A 13,755-nucleotide genomic window follows, 5' to 3' on the forward strand; every position below is an offset into this window, starting at 1 on the left:
AATATATAGTTCTGAGTTGATATCCTCATTGTTTTATGGTATTATTTAGTCAGTGTTATCTGTTTTAATAGCCTTTTGATTGTGGCAACATCATCTGAAAACAAATATTGGTTCAGATAAAGTCAAATATGAGTAAAACATTTTATTTTTTTAGACTTTAAAGCTCAGCATGTTTAATGTTTATTAAAATCAAGCCTGATTTGAGAAAAAAAAAGATAAACGTAAGATTTTTTATTTATTTATTTATTTGTAACCCGAGCTTCACAGAATTATTATTTTTTTATCATTAATAACCTTAAACTGATTCATTCTCTGTTATACTTCAAGAAAGCAGGGAATCATTGCCAGACTGGCTCAATAAAGCAGCATGCACATCTTATAAAGTGAATACAGCATGTCAAGGCACACTACTCTCAATGCAATGCATTCAAGCAAAAAAAAAAAGTAAATTCAGTTCCAAAGTACAATTTTCAGAGGTAATTATTTTCTAAGATAAGCCATAAATACATATCTCAAATAACTACATTCACACAGTATTCATACTTAAACTATATTTCATATTCAAATTTAAAGACAGCCATTTTTATATATCAACTCAACTACATCACAAAAAAAAAAATCTTCATTAGACGCAACTAACCAGTTCAATTAATAATAATAAAAAAAATATAAATAAAATATGTATAATGTGTTTCTGATAAACAGAGTCGGGTAACAGCAGTCATGATTTATGTTAAATGTTGTTGTCAGCTTTATGCTTTGCATATTTCTTATATGGATTAGAGCTTTCCAAACACATAAAGCATGCAAACTGTGAAACCACTTAAACCACTGACATCATGCACTACCTGTGGCTCAAAAGCCCTTTGTGTATAGATTCATAAATTACTTTCAAACACATTTTTTTAACATTCACCACAGCACATTCCTTTATAAACACAAAGTTTCCAAATTGAATATAATGAACTCCCCTTTTGATCTAATACCCTTGTTGTTGCCCCATTTGCGAGTTGTTCAAGGCAGTTATTTATACCATTTACTTCATTAAATCCTGTATTTCACTCTACACTTTAACAATGAAGACTGCAATATCAGAAAAGGCTAAAACTGTAAAAAGGTAGCAAAGCAGCAGAGATGTCCTAAAAGAACATCACAAGTCAGTTCAAGATATAAATTCAACAATCATTTGAAGAGTGCAAATCTTTTGATCATTAAAGTGTAGCAAATAACATGCTTACCTCTCACTGACCTTTACCAATATATATGAGCTGTGTAAATCCCTGCTGAAACATGCTTTATAAATCATTCGGAAATGTTATGAAACATCAGTCAGAAGAAGCTAATTCAAATATCCCCGTTAAAACTCCTTCTTAAACATTTTGGTCAATTTTAGGAGGGAAACTTTGGTTGTCTTTTAAAAAAAAACAATAACTTTGTTAATTCTCCTACAAATACTACAATAGGCCCAATATACTGTATCACCACCTCTCCCTGTCTTCAGGTATTTTTCTTTACACAATTACCCCACATTTGTCACCTTGTAAAATGAAGTACTATTCAATGGTGTTCACCAAAAACTGCAAAACAAAACTGCAAATAAATGTAATACAATAAACCTGAGATCTCCAAGCTGCCAGTCACAGAGAAACACTCTGAACACAACCTCAGCTCAAAAATATCTTTCCATCCTATTAAAGTATAAATTGCCATGGGAATGTGATTGCGTACAATGTAGAGGTTTCTAGGTCATTCATTGACTATGTCTTCCTTATTCTGCTCTCTAGGGGTCCTCTGTGCCTCCCTTAGTCTCTTTTTATGAGGTTCAGAAGTTTCATCGTCCTCTTTTCAATACAGGCTCTCTCTTTCTTTTTCACTCTGATTCTGTCTTAGTTTAAGATCCCACTCCCAGTGCTCTCTTCATATGTTCATAAACCACATAAGAGATGCTAACAGCAGGAATGACTTTGAGGAAATTGGGGGCAATGCCACGGTAAAGTCCAGGAACGCCTTCATGGGACACAATGTGCTTGAACTGGCCAACCATTGACAGCTGAGGAGCGCCATCTGCTGAGGCTTTTAGGACGAAAGGAAGGAGGAGTGAGGTTATAATTTCATTTTTTGTGTGCGTGTTTTCATTGCTGTGAACATATTGTGCTTCTTAAAGAATCACAAAATAAGCAGAATGATACATAATTTGAATTCTGTGACCCTGTTTCATCTCGCTCACCCTGAGCCTGCATGCGTGTGCGGATTAACGCCAGCGGGTAACTAGCCAGCTGCCCACATGTGCTGGACACAGTGCCACATCCAAGAAGCACCAGGACGCCAGGATCAGCCGAGCCCATGCAGTACCTCTGTAGCCAAGCGTTCTTTAGAGTCTGACAGAAAAGAGCAATATAGATAGATTTTACATAGATTTTTACATCTTTTTTCAAAATATACAATTCATATATTGCTAATATAGATGTTAGACCATATTTGCATACATTTATTTTTGATACATCTTTCTTTCCTTTTAAAAATGCATTTTGTATTTACTCAGAATGTATTTTAAAATTGGAAATGTATGTTTTGTGATATATTCTGGCATTTGAAGATATATGCCAGAATATATCACAAATATACACAAATATACTGTATATTCAATTTGACAGAAGTCATGCTGTGTATACAATATATACTATCTTTCAAAAGGGGTCAGTAATATTTTTCAGTGTTTTCAAACTAAGTTTCTTATGCTCATCAAGGCTGTATGACAGTAATTTGATTAAAAAAAAACAAAAAAACTAAACATTATTGTGAACTATTAGTTTTTTTCAACTTCTTATACACAAAATCCTTACTTGTCACACAATTTCTGAAAGCTGACACTCAAACAGCAGAAGCACACACCAAATAGGCAAAACCAGAAACTAATTCTCAGCCTTTGACTCAGTTTTCAATTTCATAAAACATGTTTTGCCAAACACAACACACAATTCTCTATGTACCACCCATAAATCTAACAGGAATTAATATGGCGGCAAAGGGTGTTTGCAAATGTTTGCTTTTGAGATGTGTTTGTGATATTTTGAATGCAGTGCTTCATTTTGCAAGATATGCATTTTGTGTGTGCAATTCGTGGATTTGTGTGTAAAGTTTTGAAAAAAAAAAGAGGCAAAGTTTTGAAAATGTGTGTAAGCATTTACATTTATGCATTTAGCAGACACTTTGATCCAAAGCGACTTACATTGCATTCAAGTTACAGTTTTTACATGACCTTGGCGTTGCTAGCACCATGCTCTATTTGAGCTACAGGAAAGTTTGTTAAGCAGCTGAAAAGAAATTGTATTACAATTTTATATTATTACTTTTTAATTTTTTTGTATATTTTACAGTAATATACTTTATTATATTTATTATATTACTTTTTATTTCATTGCATTGAATTCAGTGTCACATGATCCTTCAAAAATTCATTCTAATTTGCTGCGTCGTGCTGCTTAATATTTTTGTGGAAACCATGAAACTTTTTCCAGGATTTTTTACAGTAATGAATAGAGTGTAAAAAAACAGCATTTATTTAAAATATAAATCTTTTGTAACATTATAACTGTATTTACTTTCACTTTTAATCAATTCAGTGTATCCTTGGCCAAATAAAATGATTGCTTTTTTTGCCACATGGGAAAGAAAGAAATGGGGTTAACAGATTTGTCAGGACCATCACCTGAAAAGATCTGTGAGTTGTAGGAGGAGACCATAGAACACAACAATGTTATACATAACATATTATTTAACCAACCATAGCAACGGAGAATGATGAATTCCCAGAGTTTGACAGTGACAGCAGGGATTCACAAACATTTAAATGTGTTAAAACACACACACAGCCTACCTCATACACAGCCAGATCAATGCCAGCATACGGGATGATGCCAAGTGTGTTGGGCACATAGCCTTTGTAGAACGCACGCACTCCTTCTTTACGCAGTATCTGTTTGGCACAGTCTGCCATGCCAGAATATTGTCCTGTCTTCCGCAGGGTCAGACGCGTCTTCAGCACCTGGGAAGTAACAATATAGAGATTTTACAAAATTGAGAGTATAGAGCAGTATACGTTTGGAGGTCACTGGTAACTTCAAGCTGCAGCAGCTCCTTCCAGCATAAATAAAGGGAGGACTTGGCTTCCAAAATGTGATGCTGATCTGCCTCATGAAATACATATTAGAAGCCAGAAAAGAAGCTTGTTTAAACCTACCAGGAATAGAAAGACAATTTGTACATGTATTTGTCAACCAGGCCAAGTTCATTTTTGATTCTTTTTTGTGCATTTAGAACAATGTGTGTTAACAGGCAAACAGCAATTAGGAACAAATTTTGTTAAACAACTTCCCCTGTTACATGACTCTCTGTGATTTGTACTTTATGTTAGCAGCTATGAACATTACTGAGATATCAGATACTTTACAGCAAGATCACTAAAGGAATGTTCCAGGTCCAATACAAGAATTTAGAGTTCATTTGATAATCCAAATCATCCAGATATCAATATTACTACATATAACATGCGTATAATATTATATAGTATTGTAGTTATGCTTTTAAAAGTGTTTATTTTATTATTTGTTGCCTCACCAATTGAAAGTGTCTTACTCTACCCATTTTTGTAAAAATGCAAAACAAAGTTGAAATTACAAGAAACACAATGCACTTAGACATATCTGTTATACTGTATTATATTTACACTACCATTCTACAAGTTTGGAATCCATTAGATTTTTTATTTTAAATGTCATTACTCCAGTTTTCAGTGTCACATGATCCTTCAAAAAATTGTATTAATGTTGAAAACAGTTAATATTTTTGTCAACACCATGATTTTGTTTTTCAGGATTCTTTGATGACTAGAAACTTGAAAAGAACAGCATTTATTTTAAATAGAAACCTTTGTAACATTATAATGATCTAGTTTCCTGTATTAATGTCTATCTATAATTGTATAGATATATTGTAATTAAAATTATCAATTATAGACATCCACTTGACAGCTTATTCAGAAGTTTCCATATCCATTTTCTTACACTGGGACAGATCTTATTGTTTATATCCATCTACTTTATACAATATCTGTAGAAGTGCTTATGATAAAAAAGATGATAAGTACAGAACTAAGGCAACTGAATTCTTCAGGTCTTATCTTTATAGAGCTATTTAGTAATGACGTCAATTTGTAGGCCAACCCGGAAGGCTAATTTGCCAAGGATTCCCTCAGGAATTTCCAATGGGCTTTTAGAAAGCCAGTTTTCGATTTACAGTATGAATGGCATCAGCTCTGTGGTTACATTACTTATAGAGCTGAAAAGTGAAAGTCTCTTCGTGTCTCTCACTTCCTCCTCCTCTCTCACCTCCATGGGGTAGATGATAGTCTGAGCTGTAGCTCCTGCCAGTGATCCAGCAATGAAGCGTTCCTGAACTCTTAGAGAGCCGCCCTCCTTACTGCCTTTGATCAGCCATTTGATCTACACAAGACATTTATTATAGTTAACTTGCATTAGACAGTCTGCCACTCAGGCCTAGTTCAAAACAGAGTGGCTATTGGATTCTGGTTTGTTTACCTGCTCATAAGCCATGAATTTGATAGCTGACTCCGGCGCAATTTTCAGGACATTGATGCCGTTGCCTCTCCAAAGTGACCTCAGTCCTCCTTCCTGCACCATTCCCCACAAGCCACCAAACAAACTCACACCACTGGAGCCATGGACCTATTGAAAATCCACTCAGATCACAATCCTTTCATTATGAGTATTGTACTTTTCACAACAGAACTGCAAACGCAAGATTTATTTATTTCTGTTGAGTTTATTTGATACAACAATAATTGATAGAGACAATAAAGCTTCAATCAAATACTTTTAAGAGTGACCGAACCTGAAGGAAAACTTTAAGACGGTCGAGAGGAGCAGTTCCCGTTCGCGATACGGCTCCTGCCATTGCCCCGGCCACGAGCTGTCTCCACACCACACCTGAACGCCGCTCTTTCTCTGAGAACTCATCCGGCACAGTCAGCTGCTCTCCAATGTCCAACATCTGAAACGCATACATTATAAACTCAAACGACAGTTAAAGTTTACATTCCTAAATATCTATGAATATCAGGCCTACAATCTAATTTCTGAAAGAGCTGGAAGTAGACCAGAGAGTGTTTCCAGTAGTGGGCGATGTCCTCCATGTTGTGCAAGGGGTTAAACAGGAAGTGGTCCCGCCACTCATTCCAGTCAATGGTCATAGTGCCATCTCTGTCTATGCTGACACACAAAAGGAATATAAAATAGTTTAAAAAAAAATTTCTATGCCCATTGAAACTATGTGTGACTCAACATGTGGGTGCTTCACAGCAACATCTCAAACTCTTTTGAGAGCACAGCCAGAGTGGGAGGTAAGCGTGTACATAACATTGATTAAGCACTTAAAAAAACAAAAAAAAAAACAGTGTTTTGTGAAAAGCTGAAGGGCTCTAACCTCTGCAGGATTCTGGAGGCCTGCTCTGTGGATACATTCACTCCAAGGCTGCGCAAGGAGACCTGAATTTCTCCAACATCGATGTGACCTAAAATCATAAAATTCTCCAATGCTTATTCCATACATGGGCAGCAAAGGATACACTATTGTTCGAAAGTTTAGGGTCACTAAATTTTTTATGTTTTTGACAGACGTCTCTTATGCTCATCATGGTTGCATTTACATTTACAGTGCTGCTGAAAAGTTTGTGAACCCTTTAGAATTTTCTATATTTCTGCATAAATATGACCCAAAACATAATCAGATTTTTCAGAAGTCCTGACAGTAAACAAAGAAAACCCAATAATTTTCTTTGTCATTTATTTATTCAGGAAAATGATCCAATATGGCATATCTGTGAGTGGCAAAAGTATGTGAATCTCTTGGATTAGCAGTTAATTTAAAGGTGATATTAGAGTCCATCTGTGCAGAGGTGTTTTCAGTCAGTGCAATGACTATCAAATGTCAGTATACATGACCTGTTTTATTCAAAGAACAGGGATCTAACAAAGTCTGAACATGTTTGTGGAAGTGAATCATGTCACGAAAAAAGGAGATTACTGAGGACCTCGGAAAAAGAGTTGATGTTGCTCATCAGGCTAGAAAAGGTTACAAAACCATCTCTAAAGAGTTTGGACTCCACAAATCCACAGTCAGACAGATTGTTTACAAATGGAGGAACTTCAAGACCACTGTTACCTTTCTGAGAAGTAATCGACCAACAAAGATCACTCCAAAGCAGAGCGTGTAATAGTGTGCGATGTTGCAAAATTTCCCAGGGCAACTAATAAGCAACTAAAGGCCTTTCTCATATTGGCTAATGTTAAAGTTCACGAGCCCACCATCAGGAGAACACTGAGCAACCATGGTGTGTATGGCAGAGATGCAAGAAGAAAGCCACTGTTCTCCAAAAATAAAATTGCTTGCTAAAGATCATGTGGACAAGCAAGAGGACTATTGGAGATAACTATTGACTATTGGTTTAATGGATGGATGAAACCAAAATAAACTAAAACCTATTGGTTTAAATGAGAATCTATTATGTTCGGAGAAAAGAACATGCTGCATTCCATCTTAAGAATCTTATCCCATCTGTGAAACATGGTGGTGGTGGTAGTATCATGGCTCTGGCCTGTTTTGCTACATCTTGGCCAGGACAGCCTGCCCTCATTGATGGAACAATGAATTCTGAATTATACCAGCAAATTCTAAAGGAAAACGTCAGGACATCTGTTTAAGAACAGAATCTTAAGAGAACGTGGGTCATGCAGCAAGATAACAACCCCAAGCACACAAGTCATTCTACCCAAGAATGGTTAAAGCAGAACAAAGTTAATGTTTTGGAATGGCTGAGTCAAAGTCCAGACCTTAATCCAATTAAAATGTTGTGGAAGGACATACATAAGCAAGCAGTTCATTGGAGGATACCCAACAACCTCACAGAGTTTAAGTGGTTCTGCACTAAGGAATGGGAAAAAACTCCCACATGTTATTGTGCAGGACTTATCAGCATTTACAAGAAACTTTACCTTCAGTTACTGCAGCAAAAGCGGGTCACAGCAGATACTGAAAGCAAAGATTCACATACTTTTGCAACGCACAGATATGTAACAATGGATCATTTTTTCTCAAAAAATAAATGACAAAGAAAATATTTTCTCTCTCACTTGTTTGATTCAGTTCTCTTCATCTACTTTCAGGACTTATTTTTTTTTATTTTATTTTTTTTTCGTGACGCATTGTCAAGTATGGTGACCCATACTCGAAATTGGTGCTCTGCGTTTAACCCATCCAAGTGCACACACACAGCAGTGAGTAGTGAACAAATGCACACACACACACACACACACACACCGTGAACACACACCCGGAGCAGTGGGCAGCCATGCTGCAGCGCCCGGGGAGCAGTTGGGGGTTCGGTGCCTTGCTCAAGGGCACCTCAGTCGTGGTATTGAGGGTGGAGAGAGCGCTGGACATTCACTCCCCCCACCTACAATCCCTGCTGGCCGGGGACTCGAACCCGCAACCTTTCGATTACGAGTCCGACTCTCTAACCATTAGGCCACGACTTATATGAAAATCTGATGATGTTTTGGGTCATATTTATGGAGAAATATAGAAAATTCTAAAGGGTTCACAAACTTTCAAGCAGCACTGTATTTTGAATGTAATGCATTCCTGTGATGGGAAATCTGAATTTTCAGCATCATTACTCCAGTCCTCATTCATGTCACTTTATGTATAATGGCATTTATTATCAATGTTTAAAACAGTTGTGCTGCTTAATATTTTTGTGGAAAACATACATTTTTGGGGGTTTCAATGATGAATAAAAAGTTCAAAAGAACAGCATTTATTTTCAAATAGAAGTATTTTGTAACATTATACATTTATAAATGTCTGTGCTGTCCTTTTTGATCACTTCAATCATGCACCCTTGCTAAATAAAAATATTAATTTCTCTAACAAAAGTAAACCTCCTGACTGCAAACTTATAGTATAACATATACTACAAGACAGAGAAACACAAAGGTTCTGATTTATCTCACAAACACTTTGCAGCAATTATGCAAAGTCGAAATGTGAATTTTCGGGGGAAGTATTGTGAGGTTACAGTTACAGTGATGTTGTGTGGTAAGATTATAATGTGCAAAAAGATTATCCAGACCATCGTCGTTGCGGTCCAGGCTGCGGAACATGAGTCTGAGCTCTTTCTCGTGCATGCGCAGATACTGTGTGAACTCCTCAAAGTCCAGCTGGCCGTCATGATTGGTGTCACTCATACGTACAATCTGAGGGGTGGAGGAAGTGAAAAGTGCACGTTTAAGGGCATGAATGTGAGGGTTGGAGGAGTTATAGTGAACTTTATTTAACTGTAGCCATGCCTATGTAGAATGAAGAACAAAGAGAAACTCACAGAAAACAAAAAGAAGAGAGAGGAGGCATTGCTCTAAGCTTACAGATGCAAGGTTTCTGCTTGTGTGCAAAGCCCTGCTAGCAGTCTGACAACTCCAATCGCAAACACATTGTGAACTAGAGCTAATCTCTCCTCTTGCATCACAGCACATGACTAAAAGTCACACAACCCAACAGCACAGACATACCACTGGCATATAGTGTAAATGTTGTTAAAATGTTTTCTTGTGTGCTGCAAGTAAAAGAAAATGTCAGTTAAATTTCATTATAGAATAATGCATAGAATAAGATAAGGTCTCAATCATCATACTGTGTGAGACCTCACAAAGATGGGTTCAGTGGAACCAATACAGCTATACAGATACAAAAGATTACCAGTAGGCTAAATAAATTACAGATCAAGTACACTTGCTGTCCGTCAGTAGCACTTACAGTCCTCCACTCAAGCAGCTTAAACCAGTGGTGCAGATTTATTTGTGCAGTTTGACTGCAGCACCCGTGACATCCCTTTCTAAAATAGTAGGGAGAGAATGGGGAGTGCTGTAACACATTTTGTTCCAACATTTGTATCTCAGTGTGATTTTGCACTATATGCCTCAAATTTTGATATAGCAATCCCATATCCATAGTTATATGCTACATAGTAACGTATTTTGAAATAAATATATGCCTAAACAGTAGGCCTATAAGTTAATATTAAATACAAAATATGCTGTGTTAAACCTTCCACAAAACCAATAGTGAGGTTGTAATACTAACAGAAAACATGGATGTTTGTTCTTCAGTTTATTTTAGTAATCAAATTTACTACGTGAATCAAATTTACAACCACAAATAATTGTTGTTATATATGCTAATAATCTCTAAAAACATAACAGACAGTGTGCATGTTTTATTTTGTGCAATGTTCTATGCAGTCCAGTAGAGCTACAATTGCAATTCTCTGCACCTGGGCAGCTATAGCCTAATACTTGAACTTGAACATGTATAAAAAACATTATTGGTAGCACTTTAGTATAGAGACCAGTTCTCACTGTTAAGTAGTTGTTTATTAGCATGCCTATCAACATATTGGCTATTTATTAACATTTATAAAGCACATATGCTCTACATCCCTAATCCTACACAATACCTAATCTTAACAACTACCTTACTAACTATTAATAAGCAGCAAATTAGGAGTTTATTGAGGAAAAATTGTAGTTAATGGTTTGATAATAGCGAGAACTGGACCTTAAAATATAAGTGTGTGACCGCATTATTTCATCACATTAACAAAAGAACCTGCTGTAATTAACTTACTCAGGTACACTATATTGGCACACTTCTAATGAACATGTTTGACTACTTTAGTAATTTCTGTGAGTACAAATCTTAATGTTTAAACATATAATGATGTTTTAGGGAATTGTGTGCTTCTAATTTTATAGCAACAGTTTGGACAGGACCCTTTTCTATTCTAACATGACAGTGACTCTGTGTATAAGGCACGGTTCAAAAAGACATGATTGATTCAGACATAGTGGAAGAACTTGACTGGTCTGCAGAAAGCCAAGTCCTAATCCCAGCTGAACACCTCTGGTGTGACTTTAAATGCAGACCTTGAGCCAAAAACTCATCACCAAACACCAATGACTTGTATAGACACTATAAGGACAAAAGTGTTGGGACACCCCCTTCTTAAGAACAGAAAAAGGCATTAACAAAACTGTGGCAACAAAGATGGAAACATAATTCATGCATTTAAAAATTGTATTTCTATCTCTGTTGCAACAGTTTTGGACGTGTCTAAAATGACAGTACCCTTATGTACAAGTCATTGGTGTTTGGTGATGAGTTTTTGGCTCAAGATCTGCATATAAAGTCACACCAGAGGTGTTCAAATGGGATTAGGATTATGACAAAGCACCTTGTTTTTTTGTTAATAGATTGCAATAATGTGATTAATTAATTTAATATATTGATGATATTATATATTTTGTGATGTCAGAAGTTATATCCAGTTTTCAATACAAACCACTGGGTTAGACCGCTGACCTCGCATCTCACCCTGCACTACAACACTTTCCAGTCTCCCGTCCCAAGCAACGAAATTAGTCTGGAGGTCTGTCAATATTGCAGCGTGGAAAGAGAAGTCTAAGTCTTAAATAAATTACACCGGATCATTTGTCCTTGGTCGCAGTATTCTACTGGGTAAGTTTCACTCTTGCGAAGAGTAGGCTAAGCATGACAAAAACCACACGGTTTATAAAGTTCACGACGTGTGGGCTTACTTACCAAAAATTAGACCTGATATGTTGGGGTTTCATATGTTTGCAATTCACCGCACCTTACAGCTGATCTCCCAGGAATGAACATGTGTGTGTGGTGAACAGCTATTAACTTCCCAAGCGACCCACCTCGTCCACCTCACTGCGAACGACCCCCCAGGCGGTCAATCCGGTGCGCAGCTCATTCACATCGACCCTCCCATCTTTATTAAGATCCAGCTGGTCGAACAGCTCGGCCCATCGTTTCTCCCGCTCTGGATCGGACACCCCGTTATCTTGACAGCGAGCCCATGTCCAACACGAAGGGAACCGACTCCTCGCTTCGCCCATATGAAACAGCTCTCGGTGAATACGGGGCAGATTTGTTCTCGAGAGTCAGAGCTGTATTAGGTACAATAACTGCATCCTACCTCCCAAAATACAGGTACTTCTTCAGCAAAGACCACTTTAAGGATTTGTGGATTGAGGTAATTAAAAACAGCAACAACAACAACTGCTCAATCTTGATATATAGCCTCGTTCACCTGTCAGAGTCCCGCCACAAAAACGCGTTTAAACGTGTGTTGCTCCACTGTAGCCCGGGCTGATTACTGCAGAGTTAATCCAGGAAGTATTAAACCTCTGCCCCTCTGGCTAGAATTATAATCCCCGTGTCTGTTCCACCGGTTCTCTCAAAGCCAGCTCCATCAGCGCATGCCTATAAAACTGTCCAGTTCTGGGCTCAGAGCACATGAAGAGCAAGCGTCGCCTGCAGCGGTTACCGCATCGCAGCGCGACGGAGATCTCCGCATCCAGCCCCGCTCTAGGTTCACGAGTCGCGTCTTTTGCTCATTTTATCGTGCTGTGCGGGATGAGTGCCGTCGCCGCTGCTCAGATCTGAAGGGAAGGGCTGGGTGTCCCAACTCTATTAAAGCACCCTGAGGAGCGATAGCGTGTCATGGATTAGCAGTGTGCTAATTATTCACTGGCTTTTACGTCGGTCTGTTTTTATGGGTTCTTCTTGTACCCCTCGCACATTTCGCGAACGGTCAGTTGAGATGTTTCTGATATTTAAAGCTATAATAAAGTCATAAATCATTACAATATGCTATCTTGTTTAAGGCTTGAGCAGCGTGTTGCTATAGTAACGGTAACCTCTTCTGGTGAAAGAGGTCTAGGGTGAACGCGCCGAGATTATTAACTTTCAGTCTTTATTAAGATACTCTTATGATTTTCTAAAACCTTGTATTGTAAACAGTAATATGTTATACCTGAATCGAGTATATGCTAAAAAAAAGCCCCCCTTCACATCCATCCCTTGGTTGACTGATACAAATCTCCCATTATAAAAGTGTCAGCACATTTATACAATAACCTCCTATTTAATTTTGTGTTTTACTTTACTATAAAACACAGTTAAGATGTTATTTTATGGTTATAATTTTACTATAGTAAAACCATGGTTAATTTTCTAATTACTCTGATTTTACTACAAAAACATAGTTAAACCGTGATTCTTGTAGTAACACCATGGATAATTTTGTAGTTACCATGCTTTTACTGGAAATGCTATAGTAAATCCATGGCTACTTTTGTGGTTACTATAGTTAAACCATGGTAATCACAAATTAACCATGGTTTTGCTACATTAACCCTAACCATGGTACTTGTAGTAAACTGTGGTTATACAAATGGTTATCAATATGCCAAAATGACCTGGTTACTACACTTTTACTATAATAAAAGCATGGTTTCGTAAGGGAAATGAGCGCATCCAGGTATTTCAATCTAATGACATCACTCAAAAAAAAAAAAACTGCAACCAAGTGCATTTTCATACACAGAACAATTAGGCCTACAGTTCCTTATTTATTGTCTTTTATCAGGCAAATGGTTTCTAACAATTGAAATGCACAACACTTTGCTGAATAGGGTGCGAAACGCAGGTGACGTGCACCCTCTGTAGTGTGATGCTGTGGGATGAGTGGAAACTACTGAGTCAACACTTGTAGGATATGCAAGATTAGAGGGAAGCCATTGAAGGATTTTG

At 37.3% G+C, this 13,755-nt stretch overlaps 1 protein-coding gene across 1 annotated transcript; it reads right to left on the minus strand.

The window, feature by feature from the left end:
• Nucleotides 1-249: 249 nt before the first annotated feature.
• Nucleotides 250-12,650, minus strand: LOC306850642 (mitochondrial adenyl nucleotide antiporter SLC25A23-like). Its single transcript, XM_079386375.1, has 10 exons — nt 11,856-12,650; nt 9,209-9,332; nt 6,502-6,589; nt 6,176-6,287; nt 5,911-6,069; nt 5,598-5,744; nt 5,388-5,501; nt 3,878-4,045; nt 2,228-2,378; nt 250-2,073 (listed from the first exon to the last, which is right to left on the minus strand). Exons 1-10 carry the CDS (start codon nt 12,054-12,056, stop codon nt 1,892-1,894), a joined length of 1,446 nt encoding a protein of 481 aa, XP_079242501.1. The 5' UTR covers nt 12,057-12,650; the 3' UTR covers nt 250-1,891.
• Between the last annotated feature and the right edge of the window lie 1,105 nt (nt 12,651-13,755).

Source organism: Barbus barbus (genome assembly GCF_936440315.1).
Source record: "Barbus barbus genome assembly, chromosome: 3".
NCBI lineage: Eukaryota > Metazoa > Chordata > Actinopteri > Cypriniformes > Cyprinidae > Barbus > Barbus barbus.

What these genes read in the sequence shown, in the direction of transcription:
- LOC306850642 (XM_079386375.1), bottom strand. Translation starts at nt 12,056, where the DNA reads ATGGGCGAAGCGAGGAGTCGGTTCCCTTCGTGTTGGACATGGGCTCGC. An exon ending in TTCGCAGTGAGGTGGACGAG is followed by an intron (nt 9,333 to 11,855) that starts GTGGGTCGCTTG and finishes TCCACCCCTCAG; the next exon opens with ATTGTACGTATGAGTGACAC. An exon ending in CCTGGACCGCAACGACGATG is followed by an intron (nt 6,590 to 9,208) that starts GTCTGGATAATC and finishes TTATGATTTTAG; the next exon opens with GTCACATCGATGTTGGAGAA.